The sequence below is a fragment of the Malurus melanocephalus genome, unplaced genomic scaffold (genome assembly GCF_030028575.1).
Source record: "Malurus melanocephalus ecotype Western Australia unplaced genomic scaffold, MMel_1.1 scaffold_244, whole genome shotgun sequence".
NCBI lineage: Eukaryota > Metazoa > Chordata > Aves > Passeriformes > Maluridae > Malurus > Malurus melanocephalus.
Genome location: NW_026623476.1, coordinates 485697 through 504567, shown reverse-complemented (window position 1 = coordinate 504567; position 18871 = coordinate 485697). Strand labels below are relative to the sequence as shown.

Sequence of the window (18871 nt, the reverse complement as noted above, 5' to 3'; positions counted from 1 at the left end):
GAATTCTGTAAACCCAATCCAGAGCAGGCTGGTAAATCTAAGTACAACACAAATACGGAGGAAGCAGAGTACACATGGACAGGAATACACAAACTGAATCCAGAGAAATTMAATGGAACAGAAGAGTTTCCCCTGAGTCTTATGGACTAATATTTATTTTCATTCTATAGCTCTATCAGAAATATTTTGGCATGGTCAAAGTGACATAACAAAGCCAGATGCATGATGTCAACTCTGAACCAGGAGACACTTTGTGAAATGGTAAAAATAACATGCCAGAGTCTATCTGTGCTCCCATACATGCCTACAGTTGTTCTGCACCTGCACTTTGAGACTCCTTTCACAACAGAATTATAAAAATATTGAATCTTCATTGCATTGCATTGAATMGACTGAAAACCTTGAAGCACCATGACATGAATTTCTTTAGTAGAAATTCTGCCCCCATAACCTCAGCTTCTTGTTTCGGAGTTTCCATAGTAAAAAGGGGAAATTAAATGCACATAACTTCAGGAATGACCAACCTGACGTTAACAGGGGACACTGTGACAGCCCATTCCCACTTCTTTCTGTGCTGTGGGTATTTACCTAGTGGTTTACATTCAGAATTTTTAAGTCTAATCCCCTTGCTTGGCCATGACAGTAATCCCTGTAAAGGGCCTTCCATGGCCTGCCTGCTTCCATCCCCTCTCACTGCAGTGTTATTTGGCTGTTTAATGTGCTCACACTTAATCTTCACCTTCAGGATGTTGCTTTCTTCCATATTCTTCTGTACTCACCCAAAATTTGCCTCAAAGTTTTATACTTGAGCGCATTTACCTACCTTTTGTTCAAGATCCCAGTTTCACATCAACTTAGAAGAACAGTTCTTGCAATTAGGTTGGAAAACTGCAATCCAAAATTTTTCCTAGGCAAGACTCCAATAGAGTTAATTGGCTTCAGTGGGAGACTTGTCCTGAGTAGAAAAGGCAAGTTTTGGCCTCAAGGAGACTATAAATTCCAGTTTAAAAATCAGTAGTTGTTCAGAGGCTCATTCCTGTGACAACATCATTCTTTGTGTTTCCTTCCCTGAATTCCTTTCCTAGTCATAGGAGGAAAGCTTCTGGCACCAAAATCAAATGATAATACCCTGGCCAGCTSCCAAAACTCTGTTACATCTCGAAGAAAGCACCGTTGTCTCTCCAGGGGAGTGTAAAGCCTCCAAGACGCCSGGTTTCCACGTTTTGTTAGGAAAGTGTTTTTCACGCAGGCAATAAATGGGCCCCGATAAGAACTGTGCCCCTGCCAAACTCTCCTGTCGCCTTAGATGATGCCATCAGTGTTTACACTTCCCATAATCCCCCCCTTAGTGTTGAAGGTRTTCTCATCCATGTAGGAAGGACACACAAAGGCTGCTGAAGGGGTTCTGCCCACTCAGCCCAAGTGGCACCACTGAACTCCACTGACCAGGCAGGGGTCCCATTCCACCACCACACATCTCCCTTCCTTCTCAGAAAGAAGGCCATGCTCCTTCCTCAGTCCAAAATTGTACCAAAATATAAGCAAAAAACTAGACACTGTAAAAAGATTAAGCCTYTGTAACAAAGCCCTCCTAACAGCTTCTTGTAACTGCATGAAACCCACTTCTTCTTTGTATCTGAGATCCCAAACATTTCCTATTCTTTCAATGTTTCAGGCACTGAATAACACCCCACTTGCCAAGGAAATCTTGGGAAAACAAGTCAGTCATGTAACRCTTCCYGTAGGTCACCAATTCCAGCCTGAASCGAACGCTCTGCGCCGAGGCTGCTCTGGGAGTGCTCCCCTGGCCTCTATCAAGCTACTGCATTTAGCTCCCAGATGATCTCAGCTACTGTAGAACCACATGCAGAGCCTCTTGCCTCCCAAACTTRTGACACAAATAATTTATGAGTCTGTGAGCTAATGCAGAGGGAAATGGGACTGGCACCACCCTGTTTACAAGGGCCTGGGCTCTCCTTGGAGAGACTGAAAATGCTGCTGCAGCCCCACTGGTGTTAGAACAGAAGGGCAAATTTATGATAGAGGCACTTTGGGTAAGAGGAACTGTTGTTCACTGGTTACAGCATAAAGAACTGCATGTGTTTGAAGTCACCTAGTCACATTCRAGTTTGGGTCCAGCTGATGTGATTCCCTGTTTTATAAAAGAGCAGAGATGGAAATACAGATCTTGATATCAAAGAAACCCACAGCAGTGACAGTGTGACATTCTGTGCCAGTCCTGGGCTCCTCAGGGCCCACTCCAGAACCASAGCTGAGGATTTGGTGGGCTCACTCCAGACAAGGCAGTATCCAAAGCTGTAAGACAAGTTCACGAGGAAGGAATGGACGAGATTTGCTTTTAACTTTCTGGGCTGAAGATGTGACAGGAGCATCGGGTGTTTGGCAGTTTTGAAGACAAAAGTGCACAAGAACCTGTGAAAAGACCCAATTTCCATTTGCCCTCCTCTCTCCCCTCTGCACCTTCTGTTCTAACACTGGGCCAAATGACTGAAAGATATATGAGAAGCCTGCAGCTCCACAGAGAATTGGGGCTGAGTTGTGCTGTTTTAAGAACGACTTCCCTGACACAGTATTTCAGCTATCTATCACTTCAGAGAAAGAGTGTATTTCTACACTGAAGCCAACACTTCAAAGACAAGTAATCTGAATTCCACCATGTTTGCTTCCCCTGGCCTCCAGGAAATGAAATATAACTCAGAAAAATACCCATTTTGATGAGGGTTTAAACTGAAAAGTAAAGACTAAAATGCTGGTCATTGTACAGCACTGTGAAATTTTTCCCACATTGAGTAATTCTGRTTCCAAATGGAGTTCACACTACCTACCTACCACAAAACATCTGTGATTTAAACTGTCTGATGAAATATATCTTATATCAGAAAACAACACTAGAATCAACGGGACACTGAATTAGTTGACTCTCTTGAGCTTTGCCCTTGTGGAGCACTGGCAGTCAGCGTGTCCAAACATCTTTCCGCACRCTCCGCAACGATTCCGAAAGTGGGTCATTAACACATTTGGTCATGTTATGCAATTTCTCCCTCCCCTCTAAACTGGGCTTTTTTCCAGGTCCAGTAGCCAACAATAAATCAATCACAGTCTCTCACAAGCCTTTTGACTTAAATCCTATCCTGTAGGTTGGGCTAAAAGCAGAGCAGAAATCACTGCAGGACAGGGCTAGTGGTGRCTGCTGCTTAGGAGGTGTTTGCTCAACCCACTGCTGTTCTTGTTGCCATTCTTTGTGGACTCCTCTTCAGTATCTGTAAGAGAATCTTCTTCCTCTTCATCACTCCGATCATCTTTCAAGTCCTAGGGGAAAGAATGTGCTGTGAACGTATTCTACTGCCCCCCAGAAACACACCCTCCCCCCCAAAATGGAGGCTGACATCCAAGGAGAGACCACTTAACAGCACTTTAATCTTGCAAAACCAAATGTTCTTCAGACAAAAACTGCTTCCATGACCTTGGCCCAGCCGCTTGACCTCCTCTTGCTCACTTCTGCTTTTCCCTGTAAAGYATTACTATTAATCCCTGGGTGCTGTGGGATTAATTAACAGCTATGAAGTGCAGGGAAGATAAAAAGARTATTGTTTAAAAGCTAAATATGATGAATACACTCACCCAAACACAGGAGCTGAGAGGCTGCCTGCTTCTGACAGGTGTAAACTMAACAGTGCTGAGTTGTGCCAGCATCTCCTGGCACCAGCTTTGCTCAAAGACACTTGCTGACCCTMAAATGCTCTTTCCTGCTCAGGGGTGTACACAGCACGTCAACAGTGGCACAGGGGAGGCTGTGTCTGTACAGCTCKTGTGCATTTTGGGTTTGTCACCCTGCTAAGGGAGAAGAAGAGCTGCTCTATGAGCAGGGATGGGAGGGGTCAGCGAGGCAGTTTGTCCTTAGGAAAATCCCTCCCCAGCCCCATAGGGACAGCTCGTAACATTCAGCAATTGTGCTGCATCCTAGACAGTCAMAAATGGCTACAGTGAATTTTTCCAGAGAAAAGTTACCATGTCTACCCTGTGTTTCAGGGAGAGGTGAGACCATGCTGTGCTTTTTGTCACAGCACATAAAACCCACCATTAGTCTCCTATTTCTCAACTCCTGCCATAGCCCAAGGCCCTACAACATCTTCAGAAGTTTGGTTCAAACAATTGAGGCTTCAGCATTAAACCCAAACACCCCTATTTTCCCTTCAGTACAACAGGCTAGCAAGAGCAGCACCTGCCTAGAAAACTTTCCACACCAGTGGGTGACCTGCTCCACAGACCCAGGGCAGGAATGCTCYAGTTAGAGATGTTGTACATCCAAAAAACCCTCCTTTCTTCCTTGTCCGTAAACATTGCCTGGGAACAGGCACCATTTTTTGTGGCTTTGTACTGCAGGGTGCTTGGCCTGAGAACAACCCGGGGCTTCTCCTCATGACAGAGAGAACACTCCTCCCAAACTGTGCTCAATSCCCTGCCTGCACAGCCACACTGGGAGCACTCCATCCCAGATGAATCTGCTCTCATGTCACCCATCTGCACCTCAGCTACACAGGCAGAGGCTGCACATTGTCCCTGTCCTGTGCCAAGGTCAGAGCTGTGACACAGGGAAGAGAAACCAGAGTTGTTCCTGCCCCTCCTGGATCTGCTTTCGGAATAAACGAACAATTCCACTTCCTTAGCGTGCTGCTCTGAGGGCTTTCTTAAGCACCAAATTCATACAGAGAAATAAATAACAGCCCACTAATAACTCATCCAACTGCAATCTAATATCCCTTTATATATTACACTCCTAGTAAAAGGTATAGGGCTAGAAAGCAAATTCAAGCCTGGGCTCTGGCTCATCACAAACTATAAACTTCCTGGAGATTTTCTTTTGCCTTTTCCCTAACAACTTACAAAGGGTATCAAAACAAACAAATCTTACTGTAAATACTGTAAAATAAACTTGGCATGCCATCAGTTAGAGAAAAGGCAAGACAGCCTTTCCCACACAATTTATGAGGTTCTGGCTCTTTCAGATCACCTCACTCCCTCCTGGTACTTTTGCCATTTGTATTTGCACTAAAAGACAAATGCTGAGGGGACGGGGGGAGGATTGTTGCTTTTCTGCCACCAGAAATGTTTCAGAAAGAAAAGCAAACGAATCCTAAGCAGTGTCTGATGCCAAATCCTCTGCACTCCCTGGAAGTGGTCTCGTCTCCCTGGGGCTGCACTGTGGGCATTGACAGGGAATTTTCTGGTATTTTATTTTTGAGTCCTTCCTTGTGCTCCACACRAGTTGCTGGTGCTTAAGAACCTCTAGCAAACTGCTCTGCTTTCAATGATGGCCAGGATGGGATATTGATTCCTGTTTCTTATAGGAATGAGCTGGCATTTCCAGCATGAAACTGAGTTTGCTTCCCAGTTTTAATGCTGTCAAGCTGGATGCTCTGATTAAAGGCACTATATGCAGTAATTAAAAAACATGTCATGTTTTTTTCCAGACCACTGTAAATCTCTGCATTTGAGAGAACATCTTACAGATTTCAAAGCAGCAGAATTCAATTTCTTCATATTCTGAAGTAATCACTGAAAATTTTCTTAATTCTGGGAGGGATACTTCTGAAMTCCTGATATTAATCAAGAGAAAATACTGCTAAATTAAATCTAATTTTCATAGCATTTTTAATAATAAACTTTCTGACAAAGTGTCTCTATAAATTCCTGCTTTAGGAGAGTCTGACCATTTTCGTCTGGCTTGTTTAAGTGACAGAACTTGAAATAGCAATAGCTTCATCTGTAAATCCAAACAAACCTGTCYTTGCAAACTGTTTAACAGACCATTACAAATATATTAAGGCATCCTAAATGAAGTTTGTGCCTCTTAACTTTGACCTTCTAATAAWAACAAAAACTGTAACATTTCTAGGATTTTCCTTGCTTTAATACCAAGATGTTTTCTCTGAGCCCCTCACATCATATATTATACTCATGTTTTCCAACTCAAAGGCTCTGCTCTGACTGTCCTTGAGCAGCAGCAGATGAATATACTAGCAGGAATACAAGAGCTGGCAAACTGTAAAYACCACAGCTGAGGCCATCATTAATACTCAATGCTTTAGTTTAATGGCATCAACTGCATTTATTATACTTCTGCTGGTTTAGGGTAACAGACAAAATGGATGTGTACATTTTCTGTTCTGGATGACTAACCAATTTAATCTTTCTAAATGGATGAATGGTTTCAAGGTTTATGAGAAGCAACATTAATGCTATAAAGTCTGCAAGAGAGCCATTTGTAGTGAAGCCAAAGCCGCAAACTTTTATAATCTTTTTTCCTTTTGTTTAACCCTTCCACCTGCTGCTCAGTCTGCCTCTTTTAGCTAAATGAACCGTATTTGTTAAGGTAGTTTTGGCTTCTTGCATTTCACTGCTGTTAGAACATGTATCATTGAAGTCTTTAGCACTACATGAACAGTAAAGGACCTTCTAAGAGACTTCATCATGGAAAAAGTGTTCTTGAAATTATGAGATAAGCAAAATTCACAGGCCATCTCCCAGCTTCTTGTATGCAGAAAAATCCTGGTCAAATCTCCACGTAAACTACAGAGAATTGACTCCCAGTTGTACGAGTTTGTCTCTCCATAAAGCACTCAGAGATCACTTCCCTCTTGACAAGCCCTTGGCCCTGCACGCTCTGCYACAGCTGAGGAGAGCAGCAGCAGTGGGACACAGCATTGCTGACAWCTGATGGAAGTGTTGCTTTCCTGTCCCCTGGGCTGATGACACCATGGGAACCTCASTGCTGAAATGGGGCTGSTGCCACCCTTCCCTGCTGYCCCCCTTTCCTGGGAACGTGGCACYRCTGTCCAKTGCACGCTGAGGTCACAACAAAGCCATGGCTCCACATCTGCCACATGGAGCTCAAGTGGAAAGTGTCAGAGCAGAGGGAAAGACTGTGCCAAGCAGTATTAAAGAGGCAAAAATCTATTGTAACAACGTGGATTGATCCTACAAACAGAGAGGAAGCCTTAGCAACGTGCCTCTGGTTTCTCCCAGGGGAAGGGCACCGTCAGTTCCCTGGGAGGGTGGGCAGGTCCTGGCACAGGGTGCCCAGAAAAGCTGGGGATGGGTCTCTGCAAGGTCCAAGGCCAGGCTGGATGGGGCTTGGGGCACTCTGGGATAGTGGAATTCTGGAATCCTTGCCCATGGCAGGGGGTGGAATGGGATAATGAGATGGGTTTTAAAGCCCCTTCCAATCCAAACCATTCCAGGACTCTGTGATTCTCACTGTGTCCATGTGGCTGGTGGGAGCTGGTCCAGGCCTAACTCCCCTGGTGGGATCAACACTGACTCCAGGTTTCTCAGCAGCATAAGAYGAGTTCAATTTGACCCCTGACTGGACAAGACTAGAACCAATTATTCTTTTGGGTTAAGCTTAGTTTACACACACATAATTACATTTCTCCTAGCAAGTACTGAYGTATTCAGAGCTGATTCCAGAATTTTAATTGTTTTCTGATCTGGTAAAATTTGGATGTTTGGACTTTCAAATACTTACTCTTAACATTCAGTTGGAATTTCCTGACTCTTAAATGCATCTTCTGTTAAAATCAGAACTGTATACCTTAATTCTACCTTAAGAATATTTTCATTTGAACATCTACAAACACATTAACTAGATCTTGATTTTTCAATGTAAAGACAGTAAATTCCACAGCACCTGCACATATTGAAACAGCTTGAAGTACAAAGATGAAAACTATTAGTCAGGTCAGCAACCACTGCTTCAGACAAAAGAGAGAATAAACAAGAGAGATAATAAAAAGTCAGTCCAAATAGATAGAAGGGAATACTTTTCTAACAAATAATACTATAAAGTTGATGAATCTCTGAGTTCAACATGTTGAATTCAACATCAATAATTCGACTCAGCTGACATATGACTTAATAAATCTTTACTTTCCTATTGAGACTAAGCAATATACATTTGGATTCAAGCAAACTGTTCTGTATTTCCAGCCTGGAAGATTTTATCGGAAAATATATTTCCTTTTTCAGCTCATACACGCTAAGCAACATAAATAATGTTTATCTTCCATGGAAGATGCACAGTTGGACTCTGCTTTCTGCAGTTTTTAAATGAAGATGCAGATTTTCTAAATGAATTGTATTGGACATCTTGGAGCAAAAAGTCYTCTTATTTAATCTGTCTCTATTTTATACCCATTCCCCAAAACTGAGTTTTCACAGGGAACTCAAAGAAGRCTTGTAAAAAACAAATTAAAAATTACACCAATGCCACAATGATTGAAGAGAATAGACTTATAAATCTAGATGTTGCTACTAGAACATGTCCCCAGGATAAATTTAACCCCAAGAAAAGCTCACTGGTGSTGCCACTCAGCACAGCACACCTGGAACTGGAGCTCTGATGCCCCGACTGCTCTGAAGAACTAAGTCATTGTTTACAGCTGATCAGGTTTTCTGTGCTTTCAGCCGAGTCTGCTGCTGAGTTATGGAAATCCACTGACTGAACCTCGCACTGCAGCGTCCGGGGCTTTACCATAATGTCAAAAGCCCAGGAGGTACCGAGTGAGTCATCATGTCCCACTGCTTTTTGAATTATTCCAATTTTAAATCCACAGCTGGCAAAGAAACAAAGAACAATATAATAGGCATTTGATGCTGTTCTCTATRGTGAACTTTTTTTACCCGAGGACAGAACTCGCGTTAAGCCACAGAGTTCAGYGGTATGAACTTTTATCAGAACATGCACTTTTACTCCTTAGAAATGCTGTTTTGGCTACAAAACAGCTGATCAGACACTCGTGCTGTTCTCAGTGAGGTATGATTCTGCACTTAATTAATGTTTTGAAACAACACAGCTGCTAAAGAATATTCCTACAGAAGCCTTGCAGCACTGTGGMCTAAGCTGGCAGCACAAAGCACAGGTATGTGACAGGCACTTCTGTCCAACAGGGACATTTCTCTATTTACATCCTTAGAGATCATTCCATTCCTGTTGGGATGCAGCTCGGCTTTATAGCCATACTTAAACATTTAATCAATCTAATTTTCTGTCACATACCTAACAAATGTTTTCTCTCACATTCATTTCACAATAGCTAAAATCATTTCCATGYARCCTTTGTAAACACCCTGATAACAARGTTGGATATAGAAAACTTCAAGCAGCACCCAAGTTGAATGAAGTTTCATTACCGAGCCAAATAACAGAGAGATGGGGACAGCACTCTTCCTTCACCARTTACAGAGGGAGCCTGGAAGTTGAAGTAGGCACAGCCTGAGTTCCACAAGACAAACCCCATCCCAGAGCTGCTTCACACCCATCCCTGCCTGCTCACACTTCCTTCTGAGGTGAAGCTGCCGTCACTAAAAGTCACTAAAACTCTGTTACAGAGGACAAACTGCTCATTTTAAGGATTCCTCCCWTCTTCGCCATGTAATGATGATCACAGAGCACTCCTAGGTCCTCCTAGGGAAACATTTTCTTTAGATACAAGACAGTACAATTTGCTTTCTCAATTGATATTAACCTATCATTAACTAGCTTTATCTCTCTTTTTTTTAAATTGATTCACCAGATTGCAGTTCAGTAACTCCCTCTGAAAGTATAAGAATTATTCACCTCATAACAAAGTTTCAATTCAAACCTCTGCAGAATATATTAAAAATAGTAAATGAAGGCATCAAAAGTTCTGTAAAGGCTTAGGGTTTGCTCTGTGAATTGATTTTTGGCAATTGAAAAAATAAATACATATGCACACTATTACATATATATATAATTTTTATATAGGTGTATATATAAAACTAACAAGAAATGGAACATTTCATAAAGATCCTGCTAGAAAATTAAAAGATACAAGCAGTTAAAATGAGAAGCCAGAAAATCCATCAGCAAATGCCCTTCTGCGAACAGCAAGGTAAAGCAATTGATTTTAAAGCAAAAACTTTACCAACACTTGTCTTTTCTCTGAATTAGGAGCTTGCACATCAAAAGAATGATTTGGATCAGGGATTTACTCGGAGTGGAGTTGCCTTGTGCCAGGGAACACGCAGAGAGGGCGGGGGTGCGTGTTTGGCCAGATCCATTGCTGGTGAAAAGTGCCCCAATCCCATTGAGCCACAATCCCAAAAGTGCCACAATCTCATTCCTCCAGCTGAGATCCTGGCTCTGGATCAACGCCAGCCCAGGGAGCTCCAGCATTGCATGGAGCATTGGGTTTCTGTTCTTAGAGACAGTGGTCATCTGCAGCTCCTGCTGGAGTCAAACTCRGCCACTTTGGAAAGAGCAGACTTTTCTTGCAGCACATCAGAGCTGTTTATGGCATGGCCAATCTGAGACAGGCGAAGGGAGCATCCACACCCCCAATTTGTCAGGACTCTCCTGCACAGTTCTGTGTGTGCACAACAGGGCTGGGGAAGGGAACTTTGCCCAGTGCTCCCACCCCAGCACACCTTCACCACCCAGCTATTACAATCCAATGCTCACAAATTATTTTCTGCACTTCCTCATTAGTTCCCACTAATTAGTTCCTCATTCCTCCACAATGGTCACAATAGCCTTTACCATGGGTTTTTTAAGTTTTACCTGACTTTTATATAATATTCAAGTGAAAAGTGTTGTCGAATTCTGAGCATTCTAAACATTTTTATAAAAAATTATTTTTTTAAAAAAGGCAAAGAACATTGTTACTGTATTGAAATCTGAGAYTTATATTTTAGTGGATGGTATAATGTACAATACAGTGAGCACATATAACACACCTCCCTGAAAGTCACTGCTCAGCTGCTGACCCCTTTCAGAATCTGAAGTAAATATAAAGATTTAAATAGAAATCTGCCTTTTAACTCCCAGTGCCAGGAAAACTGGTTGAGGCCCCAGAGACCAAAGAGTGCTCTTGAATTGGTATGGTGGAGAGGAACTGGTGGCTTTTTCTCTCTCACAGGCTCTGCTGGGCTGCACAATTTGACAAATCCATTGCTGGGGTCAGCCTTGACTCCACATCCCTGGAAAGGAGGACTCCAGGGCTCTCCAGCTTTTCTCCTCCTGGTCTATCAYTGTTCTGTCCAACTCCTGCCTGCATCCCACCTCCCTCCTTGGATGAATTTGGCCCCATCAAGTGAGACACGTAGCCAGGCTTTGGGCTTAACTRGACTGTTGGAGCAGAATGGGAAATATGCAGATGAAAGTAAGTCATAACAGGAAGTAATTTCCCTTTACTAGGACACAAACCTCCACGCTGCTGACCTGGCTGGCAAACTCCCATCTCCAGGCTATTAAACAGCTCATGTCCCAAGGGCAATAATTTGAACCAACTGGGAAGGCTCCCAGATTGACTGGTTTTCATGTCTGAGAGGGAAAGCTTTTATTTGTCCTATTTTGTTCCCCTAATAAGGTATCCTCATGAGAAAATCTGCTATAAATATTCATCTGTTGGGAACCAACAAATTCAACTTCTCCACAACCCATTTTCCTTTAAAATGGAGGAAAGGCAAACCCTACTATTCTGGCTCAACCTGTCCTGTGTTTGGGCTAACCCTCCACTGAGAGAACTCCAACTCCAAAGCAGGACATCAATGGGCACTGGATTAACCCACTAGATTATCATAATCCTAAAATATATTGCTGCTTTTAAAACACCCTCTTGGAATTAGGGCAAGTGCACCTCCAGGTCTGTTATAGCAGCACCCCAACAGCCATCAGGCAGCACAGGCCTAACAAAATACAGAAGTAAAAGAAAACAAAAATCTTACRTGCCTCTACGTGAGGACATAAAGCCTGTCCTCTGTTTAACTCCTGTAGTATGGCATTTTTCCGAAGAGAACGATTTCTCACTGAATGTGCTAATTCTCATTAAATTTCAATTTGTTTGATGCAAGCAGATCAAGCATAAAGAAAAGTAAGAGGAAAAATACTGCAGTAGAGAAATGATGGCTGGGAACAGCTGAAGTATCATAACAAGCACTTCACAGCTCTCATTTCAACCCAAAATAGTATTTTCTTATCATTTTCAGTTTCCTCTGCTCTGTTTTTAGTCATTCTTTGAACACTAACTCTCACTGTTTCCTTGGGAATTTGGGCCAAATAAGGAATGAACAAACCATGGACAAGGATACGCCCAACCAGTCTTTAAAAAGCAAAATGCCAAAGGAATATTGAATGTACACAGGTTTTTAAAGAGTGACAAGTCCAAAATCCTGATCTACAGCAGTAAAGGTATTTTCTGCTTCAGGGAGAAGAACRAACCACAGTGAATCCAACAAAACTGCTGCTGACAACTCCTAAATAGCAGCAGCCATTAGTGAGCAGCTCATTGCCTTCCTTGAAGGTGGTCTGGTGGCAAAACAATTACAAGAGAAGGAAAACCTATTCCTGGACACATTACAGTCTGTTAGAAACCTGCCATTACCCTCCACTGATGGACTTTGCATCAGCCCTGAAGTATCYGAGACATGTAGACATCATGCCCATTTCCTACAACTTACACATATTTTTCAAGATTTAAAGCACTGTAGTCTCAAAACCTTAACTCAGTGTGTAATGGGTTTAACATATATTTTACATCTTAATTTGCCATAATAATGTGGCTATAAGCTGCTGTCATTCACTCSCTTTTTCTGACCTTGGAAATAAAACGTTTAATCTCCATGGGATTTTCCTGGCGAGATGTTTTAAATCAGTGCATATGTACATACTTCTCTATATGCTTTTTCAATTTTCCTAAAATATTCTCATATGTGCAGACATGATGACTAGACATGTTTCAGTGGTGCTTGAAACTTGATACAAGTGGGTAATTTAACCATGTAATTGAACAATATTACAGAAACACACGGAGTTTCCTAGCAACAAAAGGCCTTGGACATCAAGATGGCAGCCAGCAGCTAACATTACAATTGCCTGACCTAGCTTGAAAAGAAATTACACTGAAGAATGTCCTCCTTCCTCTCAGAGCAGAACTGGTACATGGCTACAGGTCTGACCTTGAAGGGCTTTTCTTACAGGCCTTACACACAAGGTCACAAATGTCAGATGAGAAAGGACACTTAGGGAACATTTCTATTTTCCACAGGCAAGGATCATCGATTTGAAAAACTTGCTCCTGTGCCCTCAAGTTTAACCCCCAACAAAAATAAAAAGCTTCTTAATGTGGAGTAGCTGAGTRCAGCTTGTGGATGGAGAATTCCCCCTTTTTAGGGCATTCCCAAMGTGCCAAAAGAAAGGTGGCACAAATCCCATGAGCCTGGAGACCACCAGTGCTGCTCTGTGCCACCAGACCCTGTGCCAGAGGCTCCCGTGGTGGACAAAACAGGACACAGAGGGATGGCACAACATCATCTCCCTTCTTTCCTTTTCCCTCATTTTCACATATCTCTTGCTGCAGTATTTGGGAGGARGAAAACCGCAAGATTTTTAATCCAAGTTCTTTTTTGCTGAAGCAAGTCAGTTGGCTGAGCAGTTATCCCAGAGGACTGAGGAGAACTGTCCCCTCTRTTGGTGCAGAGGGGAGGTGACATCTGAGATGGAGAGCTGCTGACCAGCCAGCCTCAGTCAAAAACCAGCTCCTCCTTAGAGGGAAGAGTAAAGCATGGAAGAAGCCACCAACTCTTGAGGCTGAAGCAACCCCAAAACTCCAGCATGGATCAAGGCACACAGGGCACTGAAAAAATTCCTTACACCCTTCTCAGCTTCCTTCAGTTAAACAACAACATAAKTCTCTATTCCAGTTCCACCATGACTTCATTTTTCCATCTGAAGTAGCTAACTGTTGCTTCAAGAMAAATATCAAAAATTGCAAAGTTTTCATTCAGAAAACAGGCAGTCTTGGGCAGAGAAACAAACCCCTTCTMACACCAGGATGATGGTCTACTGGTATTTCCCTAAAATAGCAGCAGCTATTTGTGTGYAGCATGTCTATAACAAAGATGTTGGTATAAAAACGCTGCCTTGCCAACACCATTCTTTTCAACGTTGCCTTTCCAGCTCTGGAGGCACTGGCTGCTTTCACAGCCAAGTTTGCCACTGCTATGGAAAACAGGCTGCACATGCAAGCCAGCTGAAGTCATCCAGACTGAAAAGGGCTCGGGCTGCTGCTGCTACCACTGTAAAAATGTTATTTGGAAACCATCTTCTCAGAGAGCTGTATAAGGAATCAAAAACCCATGGTAGGGATGCAGGCTTGGTGCTTTCCCATTTTTTAGCAGTGACGCACACAACAAAGCTCTTATCTCCAAATAAAACATTTCTGCCCCTTACAAAGGCACATAAGTGGCCTTATATAGCTGGCCAGGCAATGTCCTCCTCAGCACTGCAGAACAACACAAACCATTTCCTACAGATTTGTCCCTTCTGTGCTGCTGTTTGCTGTTTAACAAGGGCTGAGTTTGKAACTTCTAGGGCAGATATTGGGTCTCCCTATGATACCCAGCTGTCTATTTGCATCAGATTTGATGGAATCCAAAAATCCAATAATTACAGGATGGTTTCTGTTATCATTCAAACAACAATTAAATAGAGGAAGAAAGGAATATTTCTATTTCCTTTAGATGCTTCACAGCATTAACTGCTTCAGATAAAAGGACAGAGCCAGTTCCATTGAGTTTTTGCTTCTTGAGCCTCAAGAGAAATTTTCAACAGCACAACTTAAATTTCATCTTAACTAGAAAAATATATCTGTCAGTACTTATGCCAAATCTTAGAGACATTCTCCAAAGTCCTTCTCTTAATGCTTTTGCTAAATGTTTTATCTACACTGCATCCCATTGCACACTTCACAGCACGAGATCTTGTGAAAATATACYTACTTCAGGCAATCAAGTGAGACATAAATGGCAGTTTTCTGCAGAGTTTTTCCCACATGAGTTTTCTCTACCAGGTAAAAGCAGATTAGTCAGCACCAGACTTGCACTGTTTCTCTGCTCCAGATGAATATGACATTTCGTTGTGTCATAATATAATACCAGATATGCTTCATGTGTTTTCTTAAGTATTCAAGTTTAGTTGGCCTCAGATTTAGACAAACCTGAAGAAATTTAAATACTGAAGAAAAATTGTAGACAAAACTCTCATCACTCACTTCTTATCTTTTTGGTAAGTTGCTACAAAGTCCAGTGGCAGAAGATTGCTTTCACTTGGAACACAGGAATTCCTGAGGAGTTCCAGACCTCTTAGGGCTTCAGCTTTTGGGAGAGCTCATTTCTCATTTACTATTGGTACAAAATATCAAAGACAGGCAAAAAAAAAAAATATCCGTTCTAGCTGAAGTTTTTCTATTTCAACCAAGACCTTGGATGTGACAATGAGCACCTTTGAACATCCCTATACTTTGTAGATCCCTGTCAGAAATTCTGACTTGAAAGGTTAAGAAAACAATCAAACTCCAAGTAAATCTATTGGAGGTATTGGCATCTGTTTGATACTTCATATATCTTYTTGAAGAAACAAAATTTCTTACCTTTAGGAAAACGAACCTTTTCAAAATCTTGAAAATTAAGTAACCCCAGTATATATGCAAGCCTTGGAGGGTCAATAACATCCCATTGAATAAAAAATATGCAATGACAGGAGTCGTGGAGTAGTAGGTGGGCTGATACAGTGTGGCACGAAGAATCCTAAAAAATAAAAATCATTGTTATGGTGCAAGGGCCCTGCTTTGTGCTATTTAGACTTMTTTCTAATTTCACATTACAAACTGATTAACATTAAAAAGCTCTGCAAAGATGTTAGATTAATTAACAAGCCCTGCCTTAACTAGATTATGCATCTCTATTAAAATATAGACTTCAGAAGAGGAAAAATTCGAGTCTGGCATGAAAGTATTCTAAGTGAGGTTAGAAAAAGTCTCTGTTTTTCAGATCTTCATCTCTGTGTGGTCTAGATACTCAGAGCAACTCAGAGCTTGTCTATGCCTTTTTTTAGTGTGAATTCTCTCTAATCTGCAATCCACACTCCAGAGAAAATCCTACAGGCTTTGCAACAGGGCTTTTGGTTAATTAACATATGTTTTGTCCATCTTCAGACTTCACTGCTTCTATATTATTTGGGGCCTTTTGAGKCCCTTTAATCTCATCATGTTTTGCTTCCAAGCTCAAGAACTGAAGAACAAGAAACTCAGTGAAGCAAAACGATTGCAGATCACTTATACAGTTAATTAAAAAAAAAAACAACAATAAAGCAAAAGACATCAGCGTTTCTGAAAGCAAATACTACAGGAAATTAAAGCCTTATGTTGATCAATGTTCAGAACTATTAATTTAACCAGCTTGAGTCTCTAAGGGTTTGTCCATGTGTRGGGAGGAGCAAATTAGAGCTGTGAACGTGAAACACATTAAACACTTYTTAAAAGATAAACATGTTAAGCACCCATGTGGATTCTGCAAAGCAGATTAAATCATAGCACTCCAAAAGCATGCAAGTATTTAGCAAGTTAAGATTTATTTGTGCTGACTTCATAAATTAATTGGCTCACCTTAACTTCTCTGAGCACTCCTCATGTGAGTGAAGTCAGGCACTACCCAAGAGCTGGGTAGCAGAAAGAAGGCCCAACACAAAATTAACTACAGTCATGTACTCTGACTTTGCAGCTACAGCAGAAGGGGTGGAATGGAAGGGAAAATGATTTCTCTCAGTTAAGGAGCTCAATCCCCTCGAAAATGCAGTGATTCRTAGCATTAAACTGCTAGTTACAAAATCAAGTTAAATAACACATAATGGCCTTTACTTATGTTCAAGAGGTTAATTTAAAATTATTTTTACTGAAGAATTTTTAAAGCAAATGACAGTTTTGTCAATTTTCTCACTAGCAGAATTTTCAAGTCCAGTGCATTCCTTTCCTTTTTCCATCACAACCAACACTAAACTTTCAGGAAAGTGGGAATGAAGTAAAAGCCTGTGACTTGGTTAAATATTGCTTACCAGAAGGGAAACACRATCATCCTGGTGATGAAGAATACGACAGAAAAGATGATAAACAGCACATTGCAGGTTTTCTCCCAGTGAGCATAATTAAACATTTTGGCTGCCTGCAGTGGATAAAAACCGCCAAATGTATTACAAATATTCTCTGAAATAAATTCTGCATTTTCATAAATAAAGACTCATCTTCCACCTAAGCAGGAAGAATATTTCCTCCCAGTTTGACATGTAAAGCAATCATTTTACTGATACCTAATAAAGCAGCAYAAGACCAGATTCTTTGTTTACATTTCTCCTTTCATCTTAAAGGAAAGGTCTTTGCATCAAAGGCCTAAAGAACAGCTCTCCAACCAGAAYATAAAGTGTCATGGAAACACAAAGTGCTCTTTAGAACAGAGGTAATTTCTCATTCTTCTACCAGATTCCAAACAGGAATTGCAGGAGAAGCTGCTGGCTACACCTGCACACTCAGGAGTGGAGTGACCCCGTGCACAGCGCTGTTCTGGGACCTGCCTGATGCTGAGCCTCCTCTGGGCCTGTTTCAGCTCTTGTTTTCTCCTTCTGGAGAGCAGGAGCTCCCACCAATGGTCTCTATCCCCCGAATAAAGGCTGCAATTCCTGCTTCTCCTCAAAATGAACWGTCCAGCTCTCTATGCTGCATTAGGAACCACCCTGGGCACTGTCGAGCAAAGCAGCAGTTATCAAGTGTGAGCAAAGCTGCAGGTGCCAAGCCTAAATTTTAAACAGCAGTTTGATTATTTTTTTTTTCTTTTCCTTCTTCTTGTGAGTGGCAGGGCTGGATTAAGTTTTTGTGGTACTCAACTGCAGTTTCCACCCAAGTGCTGTCCTACCAGTTGTCAATTCTACTGTTTGTAAGGCCACACAGTTAATTGGACCACAGAGCAGTTCAGGATTAAAAGTAACCCAGCAAGAAAACCTGTTTAATCTGGACCAATCCCAAGTGTACAACCCCACAATTAGTTGTTCTAATACAATAAGATAGAGTATCAGCACAAAATAAAAAACAAAACAAGACAATAGGCTACGAGAGCTCCTTACACAGGCACTGCCACCAAAAGAGGTGATGAAACTGCGCTCTCAAATCTGGTGTTGTAAAGTCAGGGTAATTCTRGTGAAGAGAACACTGTGCTTGTCTTCCAAGAAAACCAGCAGCAGCTCTGTGACCACAGTGCAGAGTAGGACACCTCTTAAACAGTTCTATTGATATTCAGTGCACAGAAGGCATTTCCCCTTCAGTTCGGGGGAATAAACTTTCCTTCTGCCAGTAGATACCCGAYACAGGTTGGACTCAATGTCAGAGGTCTTTTCCAACCTCAGTGATTCAGTGGTGCCTGTGGACAATCTGGTCTAATTTTATCAGTGAAACAAGAATAACCCAGGGAAACCGCTTTATTTCCAGTCCCTGTTCTGCACCGAGGAAGTTCTCTGCTRCTCTTAGCTCATAATGGATTCTGTAACTAAGTATCAGCTTAAATTATCTAGAAGCTCTTTTTTTTTTTTTTATTTTACAAGTTATAAATCTGCAAAGCTGTGTCCCTGTGGGGATAGGAAGGGATAATACGAAACTTGTGGCAAAAAGATTAAAATGTCACTGACAGCAAAACCAAAATCCCAACAGCCAAAAAACTCAGGCCAGAAAAAAGAAAAAAATAAGCTGGAGAGCAGGGTTACCTCGAGCCAGAAATCTGCAGTGTCGTGCACAAAGATCACCAGAGTTCCAAGCCGCACGTAATTGCCACACCAAGAGCCACTCATCAACGCGATGGCTGCCAGGTGATGAACGACATGAGCCATAAAATCCTGGGAAAGACAGAGCAAGAAAAAGGTAAAGGTGATGAAGCACAACCCTGGAGGGTCCCCGGGACCTGTCAGCCCCCGAGCTGCCCTGGACGCCGGGAATCCATGGATGTGTGCGGGGAT

General features: G+C 41.9%; 1 protein-coding gene across 1 annotated transcript; it reads right to left on the bottom strand.

Moving 5' to 3' along the window:
* Window positions 1–2905: 2905 nt before the first annotated feature.
* On the bottom strand, window positions 2906–18760 carry CERS3 (ceramide synthase 3). The gene is made up of 4 exons (XM_057375304.1): window positions 18623–18760; window positions 16931–17037; window positions 15471–15627; window positions 2906–3330 (listed from the first exon to the last, which is right to left on the bottom strand). Exons 1-4 carry the CDS (start codon window positions 18743–18745, stop codon window positions 3199–3201), a joined length of 519 nt encoding a protein of 172 aa, XP_057231287.1. The 5' UTR covers window positions 18746–18760; the 3' UTR covers window positions 2906–3198.
* Between the last annotated feature and the right edge of the window lie 111 nt (window positions 18761–18871).